Source organism: Falco peregrinus, chromosome 9 (assembly GCF_023634155.1).
Source record: "Falco peregrinus isolate bFalPer1 chromosome 9, bFalPer1.pri, whole genome shotgun sequence".
Taxonomy (NCBI): Eukaryota; Metazoa; Chordata; class Aves; order Falconiformes; family Falconidae; genus Falco; species Falco peregrinus.
This window is the reverse complement of record NC_073729.1, coordinates 10,479,113-10,495,721: the sequence shown is the minus strand read 5'-3', so window position 1 is coordinate 10,495,721 and position 16,609 is coordinate 10,479,113. Positions and strand designations below refer to the sequence as shown.

Sequence of the window (16,609 nt, the reverse complement as noted above, 5' to 3'; positions counted from 1 at the left end):
GGGGGGGGGCGGCTTTTTTTCCCCCTTGTCCTTTTTGGTTTGAGGATTACTGAAAGTTGATCTGCAGAATTGGAATGAGGACAGGAAGAAAAAAGATACAGCTGAATTTTGGGAAATTATAATTTTGTTTTATGTTGCAAGAAAGATAATAAAAATTTTCATAAGGTGTTTCTACTTATGTTCTTCTGTGTGGATTTAGCACATTTACAAGAGGTTGATTTGTGAATTTCAGCCCTTTTCAGTAACTCTTCTCACACTGAAGCCATAGAAGATCCACAGGGAAATCTGTAGTCCTATGATGAGAAATTACTAACTAAAGTGTCCATTGTATCTTGCATAATAGATTGAATTTTCCTTGATCTTTGCTTAGTTTCCTTTTTTTTTGTCAGCAATTTAAGTTTTTCTTGGCTTCCTCATTTTTTTTGCTCATTTTTTCTGGTTAAAACTGAATTTCTAGCTATAAGTTTGATACATACTCTAGCTGTATTTTTGGGGGTTAAAATTCTGACAGGGCTGTGATGACTTAAAAAAAAAAAAAGCACCCAACCACCTCCATATCTTTTAATTTCTAGTGTAAATGGTAGTGGAATTTGCCTGTCATTTTGTAGCAATCAGCAACTCTTTAAGTTCCTCCTATGTTCTGAGCTTTTAGATCTCTTTCAACAGTAATAATCATGTCGCTACACCCTTCCCAGCTCCCCCTCCCCCAGTGATGATTATTCATGGTTTCGTAACGCCATCCATAAAACTGCACATCTGCTCTGAGGAATCAACCTGGTGTACTGTAAAGAGCAGTATAAAACAGGTACAATTTTATCTCTGTAAACTGCTTAACAAATATTAACTAATTGAGCTTTGCTATTCTGCAGGGTTTATTAGTTTCATTGCCTTATTTTCTAAAGAAGGACCCAATTGTCGATGCAAAGATAAGACTTTTAAAACCTGTGTCTCTGTTCCTTTACTCTGAAGGTCATACTTTTTGTTGTGGAGTGACGCTCGGTGTCTAGTTCTTGCTTCATGTAATGGTCGTCACAGTCCATGGGCAGTTGTATGCTTTGGTGAGAACTGAGTGCTGCTTTTTCCTCTTGTCTGGAGGGATCACAGTGCTTGTGGAGTTTTCCACTCTTGTTTTTTCTTCATTACAGTCCAATCTTTAGAGAAGTCTCTTGACTTTGACAATGGAGAACATGGGGTGAGATACCCCCTGCCTTAGTGGTTTTTTTTGATGTGTTTATCAAATTTTGGAAGTATTTGTGTAAACTCAGAAAAAATTAAAATTTTGCTAATGGAGCAGAACCCTGCAGAGCCAATGTTGGTCAGATGCTTCCATTCTTCACATGACTGAAGCAGAGGAAGAGTTGATGCAGCTTCCAAAAAAATATTTGTGAAAGTTAGACTTGTTTTTAAAGTTGCAAAGGAAATGCAGGATGTTGTAAGTTTTAAAGCCGTTATATCTGCAGTTCTTAAAATAAGACAGAAGAAAAAAAAACAACCCTCAGGTAGTAAATATTTCTCAAAGTTCCCAGTTGTAGGATAGACTGTGCATACAGCTGAGAACACCAAACAAACCAAAGTACTTGCTGGGTATGATCTAGAAAATCCTCTTTGCCTTCTATTCATGCAGACTGCGGATTGTCTGCATGACTTATTGTCATCTTCTAACATGTTTTTCACTTACTATCCTTTTTCCAAAACTAAGTTCAAGATAAGGGGTCATATGGCATTTACCAAATACCTATTGAACCTGAAGACTTCATTTGATTGTGTCTTCTTTTAAGTTTTCTTACTATTTCAAGGAGAATTCATGATATCTTGACAGTCTCAATTCATTATTGCTGTTAAATTAACACAAATCTTGTACTCGGTATCAAAGATGGGAGGGTGTGTTTAACCTGTCATTCATGTTTTTCTGCAAAGAGGAGAAAGCTATATTATGCTCAGTTTTCTTTTCCTATTGCAGTGTACTTTGCAGATCTGTAAAACAGACTTACTCCATGCTACTGCATATGTGTATGTGTAGTGCTTTAAGCATGAAAAGAGCAATAGCAAATGGGGATGGAAGATACTTTTACAGAAGCGCACGCATACTCTTCTTCAAAACTGCCCTGCTTTTCAGATTCCTTCACGTTTCATTTTTTAACTGAAGCTCATCTCTGTCTCTTGGGGTAGCTTAGGAAAAATCTTGAAAGTGTGAACTAGCTCCAAGCATGTGCAATTACATCTGCAAGTGTTTGAAGGGTACTTTTGAAATAGGAGCCCTGTCGAGTGCAGGTCCACTTATCAAAATGGCTGTTTACTGAGATGCCAGTGATATACTTCTGTGGAAGTGGTAAAACAGCTTACAATGTTTATCATGTTGAAAGCATTTATGAAAAGCGAAAAGGCTGTCTTGAGTGGGGGAGCTGCTGCTCTCTTTCTGTGTTTGTGAAGAAGGGGCCAAAACAAAATTCCTCAGAGGAATGAATGGAAATTGGTGAAGGAGGACTAATCTGAGGAAGTTCAGTACAGCCCAGTAAGCAGAGAAAATCTCATTTTATGTAATTACTGAAAAAGGAAGCCTATTTTTGGTGCTTTGAGTTGAACGAGTGTAGAAGAGAGCTCGCTTCTGTTTCCTTATGTGAACTTTACTTTTGGTGTGACTACTCCGTTTTGTATAAAAGCTGTACATAGGACTAATTAGTGTCACAACCTGAAAGCTCTTGGCAAAATAAACTTTTCAAAATAGTTAAGTGCTTTCATGTTTACTTCAGGTGTCAAAGATTTGGGTTTCTGAGATAAAACACACTGAGCTTTTAAATCCTCTCAGCTGCACAGATGCAAACTGCACTAATCCCAAAGAAAAATGTGGTCTGCTATTCATTAAATGCAGATGAGATTCCTTTTTTAGTAAGCACATAAGCAGATGCCTAAATTTAGGAACGTGTACTGTTACAATCAGGGGAATATTCTGAATCTTTCTGTCTCCTTTCCTGTGCTGGAACTCACTGTGGTTTGTCTTTGAGAGGTCTCTGACCCTAAGCTTTACTGTGGAACCTGGTTTATTCTGTCACCTTTACAGAGTGCTCTTTATATGTAGCTTTTATTGACTGTACATCTGTACCCTTTGAGCTTGCTTTGTGAACCTTTCCATATTTGCTAAGAACTGAGGAATGCTAGTGCCTTGTATGTTCAAGTATTTGTTCAACTGTGATGACAGGAGGATGTAATGAACAGGAATTTTCATTATTTATTAACTGTGCTGAGAGGAATTGGTTGGGTGCTAGTGGGGGAAAGGAGAGCGGAGGAGGCTGGAAGTCAGCCCAGAATGGCCACTTCTTTCCCTGCCCACTCAGTCCAGGGAGTCCTGCTGCGGGGTCCATGGGCTTGCTACAGCTTCTCCTCCTCCTTTTCAAAATCCATTGTTTTCCTCTCCTTTCTGTCAGAGAACCTCTGCTCACCCTTTTGGCTTGCTGGGAAGAGGAGGGGAGAAGAAAGAGCCAGGATGGGGTCGGGTCAGGAAGCTGGAGGAAGGTCTGTGGCCGGAGCAGTAATTGCAGTAAGCTGTCACCGCACAATGGGCCATTAGTGGAGAAAGTAATCCCCTTCATTTTGAGTAGGTGAAGTAAGGAGCCTGCCACCCTGGGCAGCTATCCACTCTGTTTAAATTTAAGCTGTCCTTAAACCATGGTAATTAAACACCTAAACCTCCACAAAAAAACAGCCCCAGTTATTTGTTTAAGTGATAAACTTTATATTAGTTCTAAATAAAAAATACATTGCGTTTTAAAACAACCTTCACACTTGTTAACCATTCAACCAGTAATAACAAAATTACCTATTGATAAAATGCAGTTCATCTGTTTGGTGGAACAGAAGTTTAACAATGTGCAAGAACGGAGCAAAGCAAGTTGGGAAAACAGGAAATAGCATCCAGTGCCAATTGCAGGATGACTTTTGGCATGAAGAGTTTTCATTCTGTTGGAATTTGCTCAGAGCATTACATGACCAACATGTTAGCTCCTCAACAAAGAATAAAAGATAGGGATTTTAATGTTCACAGGAATGAAAATTTAAAATAACGTAGGAAGCCTCAACATTGATCATTTGACCCAGAATAAATAGTTGTGTATATTAAATGTAAAATATCTTCAGAATCTGAATGTCACCTTTTGAAATGATGTTTTTAGAGGACTCTGTGTCCACTGTTTGCTCATCCTACAGTGGTCAGTGATGAAGTTTCCACTGTCTTCTGTGACAGCAACAATTGCGGAGGAGTAAAGATGTGAAAGCCCTGCCTCAGTACTGTAATGAAAGGTCTTCTTCCATCTGGTGGCAAAAATGGTCTGCATTTTGAGCAAAAAATCTTTATACCTTTAATCCGGTGACCAGTGCTTAGTTACTGGTCTTACCCAAGAATGTTTGATAAATCCTACCTGACTCCACTTTAAACTGAGGTAAATCTCTGAATTGAAAATAACCAAACACCAAAGCAGAGTTCCACAATAATTCAGTTTTTACATCCATTTACAAATAAAAAATGCTTGTAAATGCAGTAGTGTAATTGCATAATACGAGGTCTTCTGTGTTTCTACTTATTTATTCCGCGGTGATGAGGAAGTAGTTTTTAGAAATTTCAGTTTTGCTACTGAGCATCAGGTAGAAGTAGTCTTTATTTCTGGTCCTCTCTGTTTCCGGATGCAAACTGGTGTCTCATCTGTGAATTTCTGTTCTCTTCAACTCCTGCCTGGAAAAAATACACAGTGTAATCAGCTTACTTAATGACAAATGGTTAGGCAAGCATGAAGTTGTAGACATGGAAGTAGTTTGCTCAAGTCCTCCTGAAGGCACCAAAGTCAGTGGAACTTCTTCTCTGTGAAGTTACTGAACATTTATCTGTTCGGTAAAATGTTTAATTTGTACATTGTTCTATTTTTTTTTTTTTTGTACAGTGCTCAGTGTAATGAAATTTGATGAGAATTTTGCAAAATATTATCACAAATAACTAAAAAATTGATCATTATATATGATAGCATGCTGTCTTTTTGATCCAAGACAGGAAATGATTTGACAGTCTGATCTAACTAGCGTGGGGGGAGTGGTATTCATGTGAACCAGAACCATGACTTGGAATGAGACAGTCATGCTGCTTACCTGAAAAATTAGATTGGTAGTAGTGCCCTTCTCATTCCTCTGGCCGTTACTCGTACCCCTGTGAGTTTCTAGCAGTTGCACTGCAGTTTGCGGTACACAGATCTCAATGTTACAAACGGAAATAAAGTTGCCAAATTAATTTTCAGGCAGTTTTTAGCAGATTATTATTCTGTCATTAGCCTGTTATTCTAAAAACCGATGCATGTTTGCCTACAGATTAAGTTCAAGTTAGTGCTTTAAGTACAAAATTTTCTGAAATGAGAAAAATAATTTTGCTTTTTAAAATTTATTTCTTGTAATGAAGACAACAGTAGTCCTTTAAGTGATAGTAAATCAGTAATTCTTCTGACAACCCTTTATCTCAAAGGTCTTAGTTAATCAATTATGTGTTACTTTAAATAAATTGATGCTTTTTAAAAATCTGGTTTCCCAGTATGAAGAGCACAGAGAGGTATTGCTTTGGGCAATCTTAAAAATTTGCTTTAGAAAACCTGAAGGTTTGGAACTTGTTGTCCTTAGTCTTCAATATCCTTATAGTGTATTTTTAAAAAATCAGCCTTTTACCCACTTGAGAAGACAAAATTGGTCTTTGTCAAAATATTGGTGTCAATGGATAAAGACAGTCTTGAAAGTGCAGTATTGGTACCTGTCAGACAGCTCAGCTCTATGTCTTCATCTGGTAAGTAATATGAGAGGAAATTGATTGTACTTGAAAATACGTATTTCCTTGGATATTCTTTCCAGCAAGTGAAAAGCTTTTACCCTAGTTTCAGGTTGTCCAGGCCTGTAGTAACTTTGTTAACTTTGCCAGATTGATGCAGAGACCTGTCTAGCCTGATTCATATCCATGGCACAGTTATGGCTAGAGGGGAATTTAATAGGCTAGTAGTGAGAAGTTATGTAGTAGAAATAACAATGACCAGGATTTATAGCGTTTTCAGATCAGAACAGGCTATTTCTAGTGTATACAGGAGAGATATAGAGCCCTTACCAAGACCTCGTTCCTATAAAGTGTTGTTTGCATGCACCTATACAATATAGTTCAGCATTTACTTGATGACCTAATAATAATTTTATTTTTCTCCTATATGTTTTCTTACCCGTAGGAAATAACCACTATAATAGTATTTTCTGGTTAATTAGCGGTTTATAAGTTTGCTACTTGCAGTTCTGAGAGCTCTTTAACAAGTTCTGAAGAAGTTTTTAAAACTTCGGATTTCTCTTGGAAGACAAATATTCCTGTTTCTTATACTGCCCTCTAGTGCTGAGCGTATTTTGAGACTCATCTTCAAGTATCTTCAGTGTAAAGTAATTTTGTGCAGTGATTTTTTAGGAAGTGTTAGGAAATCAATGTCTGCCAAAGCAGGAGACGTCCACCTTCTCTGCATGAATGTCTGCCCTTTTTTGGATGAACATACTCACATATGTATATCATGTAGAACAGGTGGTTATGTACAAATGAGACAAACATCCCATTGTCCAAACCCAAAAGCTGCTGATGTTTTCAGCCTGACACCGCTACCAGCCAACAGTCAAATAAAATTAAGTTCAGGACACATAGCCCGGGTAAGTAGAAGGTCTTGCAGTATTCTGTATGAGTGACTTGCAGCCTTCTGGGACCAGTGGCTTCCCCTATGTCTCCTCCGTGGGAGAAGCATCTGGCTCTCTTACATTTACAAGTGCCTTGATCCTGAGCAAAGTGAAGCCGAGTCTTAGGGGACTAGTTAGCAGAAGTGAGCTGCCTTCTGACGTTTTTGTGAGTGGATTCGTCACTGCAACAACTCACATATTGTTGCTGTTCTACCTGCATTACTTGAAAACCAAACTTGCTGAACCCAGACTGCCCATTTGCTGCATAAGACCTTGAATCACTGTCATCGGCTTTCAGTAAGTACATATTAGCATCCCTTTTTCAATCTCTTGTGATGTGTTAACTCCATTATTTCAGATCTCAGAAGACTCTGTAGTATGAATTTCTCAATCCAAATTCAAAGATCTCATGGATCTTTCTATCATCAAACATCTAATATACCTAGATATTTCTGATAAGAAGTGTCTGAAAGGACTTGACAAATTGGTACATTATCGAGAATATGTTGCACTGCTAATCCCTTTATGAACGCATGCTTGATAAATAGTTCGCTCCCACAGTCTTGTCCAGTGAACAGTTAATGGGAAAATCTAGGTGATGTAAATACAGGGGAGAATGCTATGGGGACGCAATGTGTGGCACCCCTGCCCTGGGGAGCTGTTCAGGCTCTCTGTGCAGTGCTCATGAGCACTGGTGTCAGTGTGGCTCTGGGGGAGACCTGGCTGGATCTGTCCAAGGCTTCCCGAGGGCACAGGGTTCCAGGATGGCCTGTTTGGTGTGGGTACGAATCTGGATAAAGATTCCAAACAACTCTCTCTGGCTCTTAGTTTCTATCTACTTGTCTCATTCATATAGGGAAAATACAGTTTGATGGTTATGTCTCTAGAACTTGTAAGTGACTTCAGGGAGAGGAAGGGCTTCCGCTAAGCAGCAGAACCAGACTGGATTTCCACCTTAATACACACAGTAAGCATGAGATTATTTCTCATGAAAAAAAACTAACCTGAATTTCTCTAAAATATTCTGGGTTTTTATAAACAAATGAAAAAAAAATTAGCAGCACTCCAGTAGCTTACCGTTATGCATGTATATTGGCTGCATTAAAATGCAATAGTGGTAACATACCAATTAATAATAATGAATTGTGTTTCAAGTTCTCAGAAATGTCAAAAAACTTGTTGAGAGTTTTGGATGTTTCCTGCTGTATGTGCTATTATATACACTTTAAAGTACTGATTGTATACTACTCATAGGATGATTGTGGCTTCTTGGCAGTTAGCTTTACAGGAAAGATTCACCTCTTTTTTTTTTGGCATGTTTTTTCCCATCCCATCTCTCTAATCTTACTTGTCAGTGTTTCTTTCATCACCCTGTACAAACAAGGAGGTAATGTAATTTCAGAGATTCATTTACCTCGTAGAGGATTTATAGCAGTGTCCTGCATGGGATCAGCCTTCCAAGGCAGGAATTGTCAGACTGTAATTATTAAGGATGCTGATAATGTGTTTGCATTAATTACAATAGACCTTGAAAGTGGGATCTTCCTCTGTATATCTTCCTGTGTGACAAAATTTAGGTGAAGTTTTCACACTTCTAAAAATTCTATCAAGGCTCTATGACCCAATGCAAATCTGGGATTTTTACCTGTCATGGGGAATAGCCTCTGGGTATGGAGGGTATATGTTGGCTAACAGGGGAAGGGCATATGTAGAGGAAAAGGATGAAAGGATCCTTACTTCCACAGTAAGCTGAAATGCTATTGCCTGCAGGAAATCAAATATAGATATTATTTTTTAATTTTTGAGTGCTGGGAGCCAGAGTCTGAGGCCATTAGGCCTATGAAAAAGTCAGTACTTGATATTCCTGAAACAATTCCCAAAGTACCAGCAGAAGCAATCTAACAGATAAAGTTGCTGTGCGCTTCTTCATGATTGACTCAAGAACCTGAAGGCTGCTGAGGTTGTGAAAGTCAGTTCCTTCACTTTCTTCAAACTATGGTACTCTTTCATAAAAGCATTTACTAGATTATCTTGACTTCCTAAAAATCTAGCTGCTGAACATCAAAGAGAGCTGAGGTTTCTTTTGTCTTTAATGATAGTTTTCTTAGATTCACATCATGAGTCCACCTTGTAAGGTAAGGCATATTTACTGCGTTACCCCTTTAATCATTGCATGCTCCTTCCTTTCTAGGCTGATAAATTAGCGTCATGCACTGGAGAACTCAGAAGAGCATGTGATCAAAGCCCTTCTGCCTACATCCTGGCATCATTTTTCTTTTGTAAGCCTTTTACACCTGAGTGTGTGTAGTTTTGCTCAATTATTGATGCATTATACGTGTCTTCAGCTGACATAGGGGTATTTTTGCAGATAGGGTATTTTTGCTGACTGACTGTTTAACCCTTCTCGTTACTGGCACTTACTGAAATCAGCATATAAGGTTACCCTGCAGATTTTGTAAAGCACTTCTGATACAGTGGAAGCCATTTTTGCAGTGGTTAAGCTTTGATATGAAATACTACCGCTTTTGTGAGTAGAGCTGCAGTCAAATGAGGGGTAGAAGCAAACAGATCTTACAGACTAGTAACAACAAACAACATGTGTGAATCTGTCTCTGCAACTATATTTGCAGCCTTTTTCTGGCTTGATCCTTTCTCTTAACTGTAAACCTGTTCATAGTAACCTTTCTTAGGAAGCAAAGTTGAAATCTCAATGAAGCTGGAAAAGAAAGAGTATTTCTTAATGAGTTTGGAAAGTTTTCATGGAGATGGGAGTTTATGATGTCAGTGTGCCTTTCTGGTGAAGCTGGCTATTTTGTTAGTCCTGTCATTCTCAGCAATGTTGGTCTGAAGAGATTTTATTTTCTGAGGTATGCAATACAGATGTGAGGGTTGGTTTTTTTCCAAACCTTACTTTCAATTCTTACCATTTAATCTGCTAAATGCCAGCTGTTAATGTTATTACATGACTTCACAAACTTATTAGTTAAGGTGATCAGAAACTGGAAGCAGACACTGATTCTCTCATAGTTTTTCGTAATTCTTGATAAGGAAGTATGATTGGGCAGGATCAGCACGTGCATAGCAGATATGCAAGAAATATGTTGATGTAACATAAAATTATACTGGTGACAAAACTGAAGACAGTCTTTCAAGGAAGGTCACTGCTAGACCTTTGCATAGCTGATGCATCAGTGCTGTTAGAGGTGCCGTTCATGGTTCTGAAACAGATATAGGCATTTGTTCAGTAGAAAATATCCCTATTTTTATACATTATAATTATATTTTATACAGTATAGTTACATTATGCAGTGTTAATTAAATAATTGTATTTTGCCAAGTTGCTTGAAGACTACTACAATAACAGTTGGATACAATACACTTCATTTCCTTCCTTTCACAACTTAAGAATGCTGTTGTAAATTAAGTGGTTGTCTTTTACTACCATGGAAATAATGGTTTTCATGGTGGGCACAATGATTCCTGTGCTATTATTAGCTGTTACCTCATGATGCTATAAATACGGTTGGTGGTAATCAAGAAAATCCCCGCACACAGAGAATCACACAGAATAATTCTTCCTTGAGCCCAGGTTCTGGCTTGCAGTGTCATTTGTGCCCACGTGAAAGAGTAGCAGAGGATACTGGTCCATGCTCTTGACAAGTTGTGGCACCCTCTCAGCCACATCCTGGCCCTTAGCTCCCAGAAGGCAGCACACCTCACATGGCTCCTTGTCAGGCTGGCAGACCGGTGCCTCAGTGCCTCTAACAGAGTCACCCACAACAACCACACAAGGTTTATTTTTGCAGTATCCACTGTGCGCTGCTGGTACGGTTTCTCCTTGCAGACCTTGCTTGTGGGTGCCTAGAGTTAAAACTTCATATCTGATTTTGGTTGTGATGCTGGAGGGTGGAGACTGAAGCAGGGTTCTGCTTTTGTGGGTCTGTGGGTCACAAGGATCCAAGTTGCCTCATTATCTGTGGAGTCCACTACAGGAACATGGTTCTGAAACCACCTATCTATCTCCATCTCTGCTCCTTTAATCCTGCACAGCCTTTTAACTGTTTCTGCAAATCAGCCTCCTTACGTAACGCATCAATAACCTGTGCCCACTCTATGGGTACTTTTCTTTTCTCCAGGAGGGCCTGGGCCCTTGTGACAACCTGCCACATGTATGGAATTCTCCTTCCTTACCAGTTCTGTCTGAGTGGAAGCATCAGGTATCTCAGGCGCTTGCTCTGCAGAAGCACTGGTTTTCACTCTGAGGCAAGTGTCCACCAGTATGGCAGAGACCTAGAGCACTTCCCTGGGCTGTGGGCTGGCAAGTGGGGTGCAGTGCCCTTTCCTGAATTGCTCCTCACTGTCTGGTCATTTTGTCTATCATGTTGTTCCTTGAGTACCAGTTGTATGAGTTGCCGTATGAAAACTGGGAGAGATAAATGTGTAGTGACAAAAAATAACAAAGTGCAAGTTATAAATAGATAGTGAAGGAAGGGAGAGGAAGGAAAGGGGTACACAGGTACACGTACAGCAGTTGAGATCAGTGAAAATAAATGCGTAACTTGATGGGATAGGGACTACCTTGAGTTTTCTTGTTGCTTCTAACACATCGCTTGTCTGTAGTTCCGTAGTAAGGGATAGAAATTTTGTTGCCTGTTTGCTGCTTGGTTGTACGACCTCTGAAGAAAACAAGTATTTAATTTATTATCAGTTAACACAGAAATTTAATTAATAATTTGGGTATTAGGAAATGAAGACAACGTGGGGCACCTCCTACTCTCCTGAAGTTGATCTTCTCTAATTTTCTTTTGCCTCTGTTGTTCTCTCTCTACCCTTGCTCTTTCTTTCTTGTAATTTTGTGCCCTTTCTTAAATACTTTTTCACATAAGTGCCACTAGTTTCACTGATGGGCTTAGCTTTGGGCAGCTGTGAGTCTGTTGGGGAAATGGCTACGTCTGGCACAGGGCAACACCTTACCTTCTCTAAGCTATTTCTACAGTCCCTCCACTACCCAAATCTTGCTATTTGTACCCAATACACTAGAAAAGGCTGTTGAAACCTCTGTGTGTGTGTGTTCCGTTCAAGAGCCATGTTAACGCAGGTTCATTCAGCTTCAATTGCTAATAGAAGTATCTTTTAGTACTAGGAGAGAATTGCTTTTGTGTCACGTACAACCTGGATTTCAGTGGCGCCTTCTGATTTGGTGTCTCTGACTTATTCTATATAACGAGCACTACAAAGAGGAATCAGTGAGATCAGATGAAGCGATAGATTTTATATGAAGATTAATTGCATAACTAGTACACATGATCCAGAAGGTATGAGGTAAAGATACACGGATGCTTTTAGAAAACAAACTTGAGGGTTTTTGACTCAGGTAAGCAGTGTGTGACCCACCCCGTGCTGATGCCATGAGCAGCCAGGCTTCTGGAAGGAGACTTCCTCAGCCCATGTGTACAACCAGCTGACAACTGTGCGATTTATCTCTGGTTCCAACTGATTTAACGTCAAAGTTTCAGTCTGCCAAGAGTTAACACCAGGCTCATGTCTGTGTACAGTGCTGCTCTTCATATTGTGTGAAAAGTTAATGTGGAGAAGACCCCATATTAACATTTGCGGCAATGTGCTGCAGATGGTAAGCTTTCTTCCCACAGGAAGAATGGAACTGATCTTTCGTGTTCGGTAATAACTGAGCAGATAAATGTGTCTACCTTTGTATTGCTTCAGGCAGTACTACTTACTGGCTCACCTTTGAGCCTTGGCTTCCCATGATCATTCTGCAACTGTAGAAGCAAGTGGTAAGAACAATGGGCTGTGAGACTTCAGGCCAAGATCTATTTACAGAGACTAAGGCATCAAATACACTTGTTGACTAGTTGAAGGGCAGATTATGGTCTTATAATAATTGATTTTATTTCTTGTGAGAGACTGCCAGAATAAAGTCACTTTCCCCAAGGCTTTTCAGCCAAATAAAAGGAAGAAAGACTTTGTCATCAGAGATATGTGCTTAATGCCATTGATTGTAATTGAAAGTTCTTGTTAATGCTTTTTTTCCTGTAGAAGAAAATATTGAAATAACATGTTTACTTAGTATGCAAAAAACAGCTGTGACAAGTGGTCTGTTAGAGCTTGTAAACTAAAATCACAGGTAGCCATTGCTGGAAAATCTTAGTCTTGCAGCTACAACATGGATTAATGAGTGCTTTTGCAATCGGAAAACAGCAAGAGATTCATAGATCACTTTAGGCAATATCTTGCCCTCAGAATCGGTGGATAGAATTCAATAGATGCCTGTGTGATTCAGTGAAGGTGGTTGTTCGTGGGATGGCTCTTCATCCATGGAAGATTACCCTTGGAACTGTCTTTATTTACAAATGCATATGCATGCACTACTCTTACCATGAGTCTTACTTTTCTTCAGATGTCTTCATCCATTGAGGTGCTGTTTGCATGTGGGTGGATCCTACAGTCTTCTGCCATGAGTGTAATAATAAATATAAATAATATTTTAAAATAAAAATTATTTTAAAAAATATCAGGGAAAGTGTACTTGATTTGGAGAAATCCAGATTAATGTAAGACACAACAGGCGGAACAAATACTTGCATAGTTTTCTTGATTAGCGTGAATGTAGATGTTCTTGAAAAGTGCCAAGCTACTGGCCAGGATCAGGAACGTACCTGATCTAAAGATCTCTTATATGTGAAGATAGTTTGTGAAATTCTTTGTGTAAATTCAAGTTGGTTTTTTGGAGTTCATGTAGCTGTCAAACAACAGAGATATCTGTGACTTTCCCCGTTGCTGTGATTTTTGTACAGGTATTTAAACACTATTCTGCATTTTTCAAGTTAGGACTTTCTAAAATGATCTGAATTTATCAAACTTTCTTAATTTCCATTGCAGAGAGCTGACAATCTCCACTCTTTACATGTTCATCTGTGTGGTAGCCAGGCTTGTCAGAGTAGTTTCTTAATTTGACTGAGGGTTTAGCATGTCTTTCATCTTTGAAGAACATGAGCCGAATCCAGAATTCAGGCTGCAGGACAATGCTCTGACAAGTAAAGAAACAGTATGTATTCACAGAGGTTAGATTGTAGTGCAGGGAAGCAAGTGTCATTAGCTTCCTGTCAGTATTGTAAGGGGAAAAAGGAAAACATCTTGAATGAATGAAGCAACTTAGTTTTCTCAATTTATGTTTACACATTTTTGGGTTCTTTTTAGTAAAAGATCAAAGAATGTGCTTCCTGGCATTCTTTAGGAGTCAGGATTCTGGTGGTGTATACTATCAGTACATGAGCTGTTGTCTTTAGGTGTTTCCATGCAGCTAGCTTAAGCCACCTGTCAGATCCGTAGGTGACTGTGTGGGTGCTGAGGACGATTTGGACACAGTTGAAGTTTCTGTCTATTGGACACATTTGAAGACTTTTCAAAGATTTTATTTTAGTTTTATAAGTCTCTGATGAAAAAGTTATGGTTTGTGGGTACAGCTCGTCAGGAATGAGAGTTTTATTTAGCTGGTTAGTTGTTAATGTCTATGGAGACTGTTCTTAAGTAATTAGAACTTCCAGAGAGTTAAGATTTTTTTTTTTCTTTGTGAGGCTGTAGTTTATGGTGACAAATTGGGGTCGTCTTTCTTTATTAGTGTGCTGTATATCATAAAACATTTACATAGACAAGAGATTTTCCGGATTAGATTATGTGGTCCAGTGCAGGAGGACAGAAGGGCTGACTGGAGGAGTGAGACGGTGCTGTTAGAGAGCGCCTTACAAGTCACCTTGAGCAGGCTTCTTCAACAACTAAATGTTGCGAACAAATTCTGTGTTTTCATTGTACTGGAGTGCTTCTTAATTTCAGTTCTACATGTATCATTTCCCATCTTCTCTATTTGTTCCAGCAGCCAGAGATGTGGCCTTGTGGAACAAGACAAACCAAGCAAACAAAAAAATTTATAATGGCACAAATACCACAAAGTGATGATTCCAGTAGATCATTGCATGCACATAAATATGGACTAAAAATTTGAATAGGCTGGATTGGTAAACCGGACCATAAAATTATTGTGTGACTGAAACTGGTTTGCTATTTAAGCATGGATGCCATGTGCAGTGCATTTTTTGTCTGTTGAATCTGTAGTTTGAAATAACTTATTTTACACATAGACTTTGACAGCCATTTTGTGTGTTCTGTACAGACTCTTGTCTTCCTTCATCTTTGCTTTTTCTCTCCAAAACTTTAATCTTTCCTAGCAAGATAATTCAGGCTGAAATTAAATAGTTCATCTTTGTGTATAAAAATAAAATAACATTCCTGTTGTCTGATAGGCCTTCTTTTGAAATTTAATTCATTTAGATTTATCAGTCCTTATCTTTAGTCTGATTGTGATGAAAAAGAATTGGTTTTAACTAACTGTATTTTGAATATTAAATTTTGAGCCTTAGGTCCTAATAGTTACATTGCCACAAGAGGTATGTGAGGGCATGTTACGTGAAGACTTACAGGCTGCTTTAAGATGACAGCATGTGCTGTTCTGTGTGCTGTTCTCCTAAAGTTAGGTTTTTTTAAAGTAACATACCCTAAATCCTGTTGGAATGAAAGTCTAAAATTGTTTCTTTTTGTCTTTGTCTTTTGTAGAAGCTCCACCAAAACTGGAAGAAAATCCTGCTGAAGCGTTCACTGACTCGTCTCTCTTTGCTCACTGGGGCCAGGATCTCAGCCCTGAAAACAGGCGTATCGCACTTAAACAGTTCCAGTATTACGGCTACAACGCTTACCTGAGTGATCGCTTGCCGCTGGACAGGCCCTTGCCTGACCTTAGGCCCAACGGGTGAGTGCTGTAGTTCAACATGGCATTGTAGGTCCTGAATTTGCAGAGTCTGTTAGCTCCTTTTCACCTGGGGGTTATGTTATGTGATCATGTAGAAGGTAGGTTACGTACGGCGGCCAGAATGAGTCATTTCTATGCAATATATGAAGGCTGGAAATTTCAAATGTATCCTGGAACACCAGTGTCGAAATTAAGTCCTGTTAAAATCCCACTAAGTATCCATTAAAATTTTCCCGAGATTCTTTGGAAGCTTAATTTCACCTACAATTTACATTAGATAGCAAGTGTTTGATTGCTAAAAGAATAACCTTTTTTATGTTAAATTTGAGTTTTATCCTAAGATCTGACTGAGATAGGAAGAAAATAAGAACTGCTCTTTCTGAAAGCCCCGAAGTTGAGCTCCAGTGGTGAAATACGCAAGCGTTTACCAGCTGAAAGTCCATGGAGCCTTTTCACTGGGCTGTTCTCTGTTAGGATGCACGCATGTCAGGCAGGGTGAATGCATCCACTTTTACTCCGCAATGGCTTGGTGAGAGATGGGTAGGACCAAGGGAGTGAACAACCTTCCCTTCAGAGCGTCTGAGGCCTGTTCTGTTAGGACCGTTCAGAGACAGTTAATGCTCAGCTTCCTTCAGCCTTGGAGATACATCTGAGCCTTTGAACAAACAGCAGCTCTGGGGATGGGGAAATGGGTGAAGGGAAAACTACTTTTTTGCAGCTCATTGAAATAAACATGATGGGTGCTTACTGAATTGACCATGTGATATTATTAATTTATTTTAACCAAATGTTTTAGTAACTAAAGGAGCAAGCAGTGCATTTTGCCATATATTAAGTTGTCTGATATTAATGAAAATATATGAACACCATCCCAGGCAGCACTTCAGCAATCTTAAATATATATATGCTATATATTATTGTATATTACATTTTAGAAGTGTTTATGTTGTAGATTTGTAGAAATAATGACTTTAAGGAAATCAAAGTCCATGCAATTATATTTGTAGATTGGTTAAATCAGTTTAGCACTGTCTGTAGGGACAATCTCTCTTTCTTTCTTTTTTTTTT

General features: G+C 38.9%; 1 protein-coding gene across 7 annotated transcripts in view; it reads left to right on the top strand.

The window, feature by feature from the left end:
- The window catches only part of GALNT18 (polypeptide N-acetylgalactosaminyltransferase 18), a 329,806-nt gene that overhangs the window by 195,462 nt on the left and 117,735 nt on the right, over positions 1-16,609 (top strand). For 6 of the 7 annotated variants that reach the window (XM_055813301.1, XM_027778386.2, XM_027778387.2 and 3 more), the window contains exon 3: positions 15,349-15,541. In XM_055813301.1, coding sequence (XP_055669276.1) covers positions 15,349-15,541 — 193 coding nt within the window. Of the gene's footprint in view, positions 1-5,648; positions 5,810-15,348; positions 15,542-16,609 lie in introns of those variants that run through there. The other variant, XM_027778389.2, reaches the window with a different exon arrangement.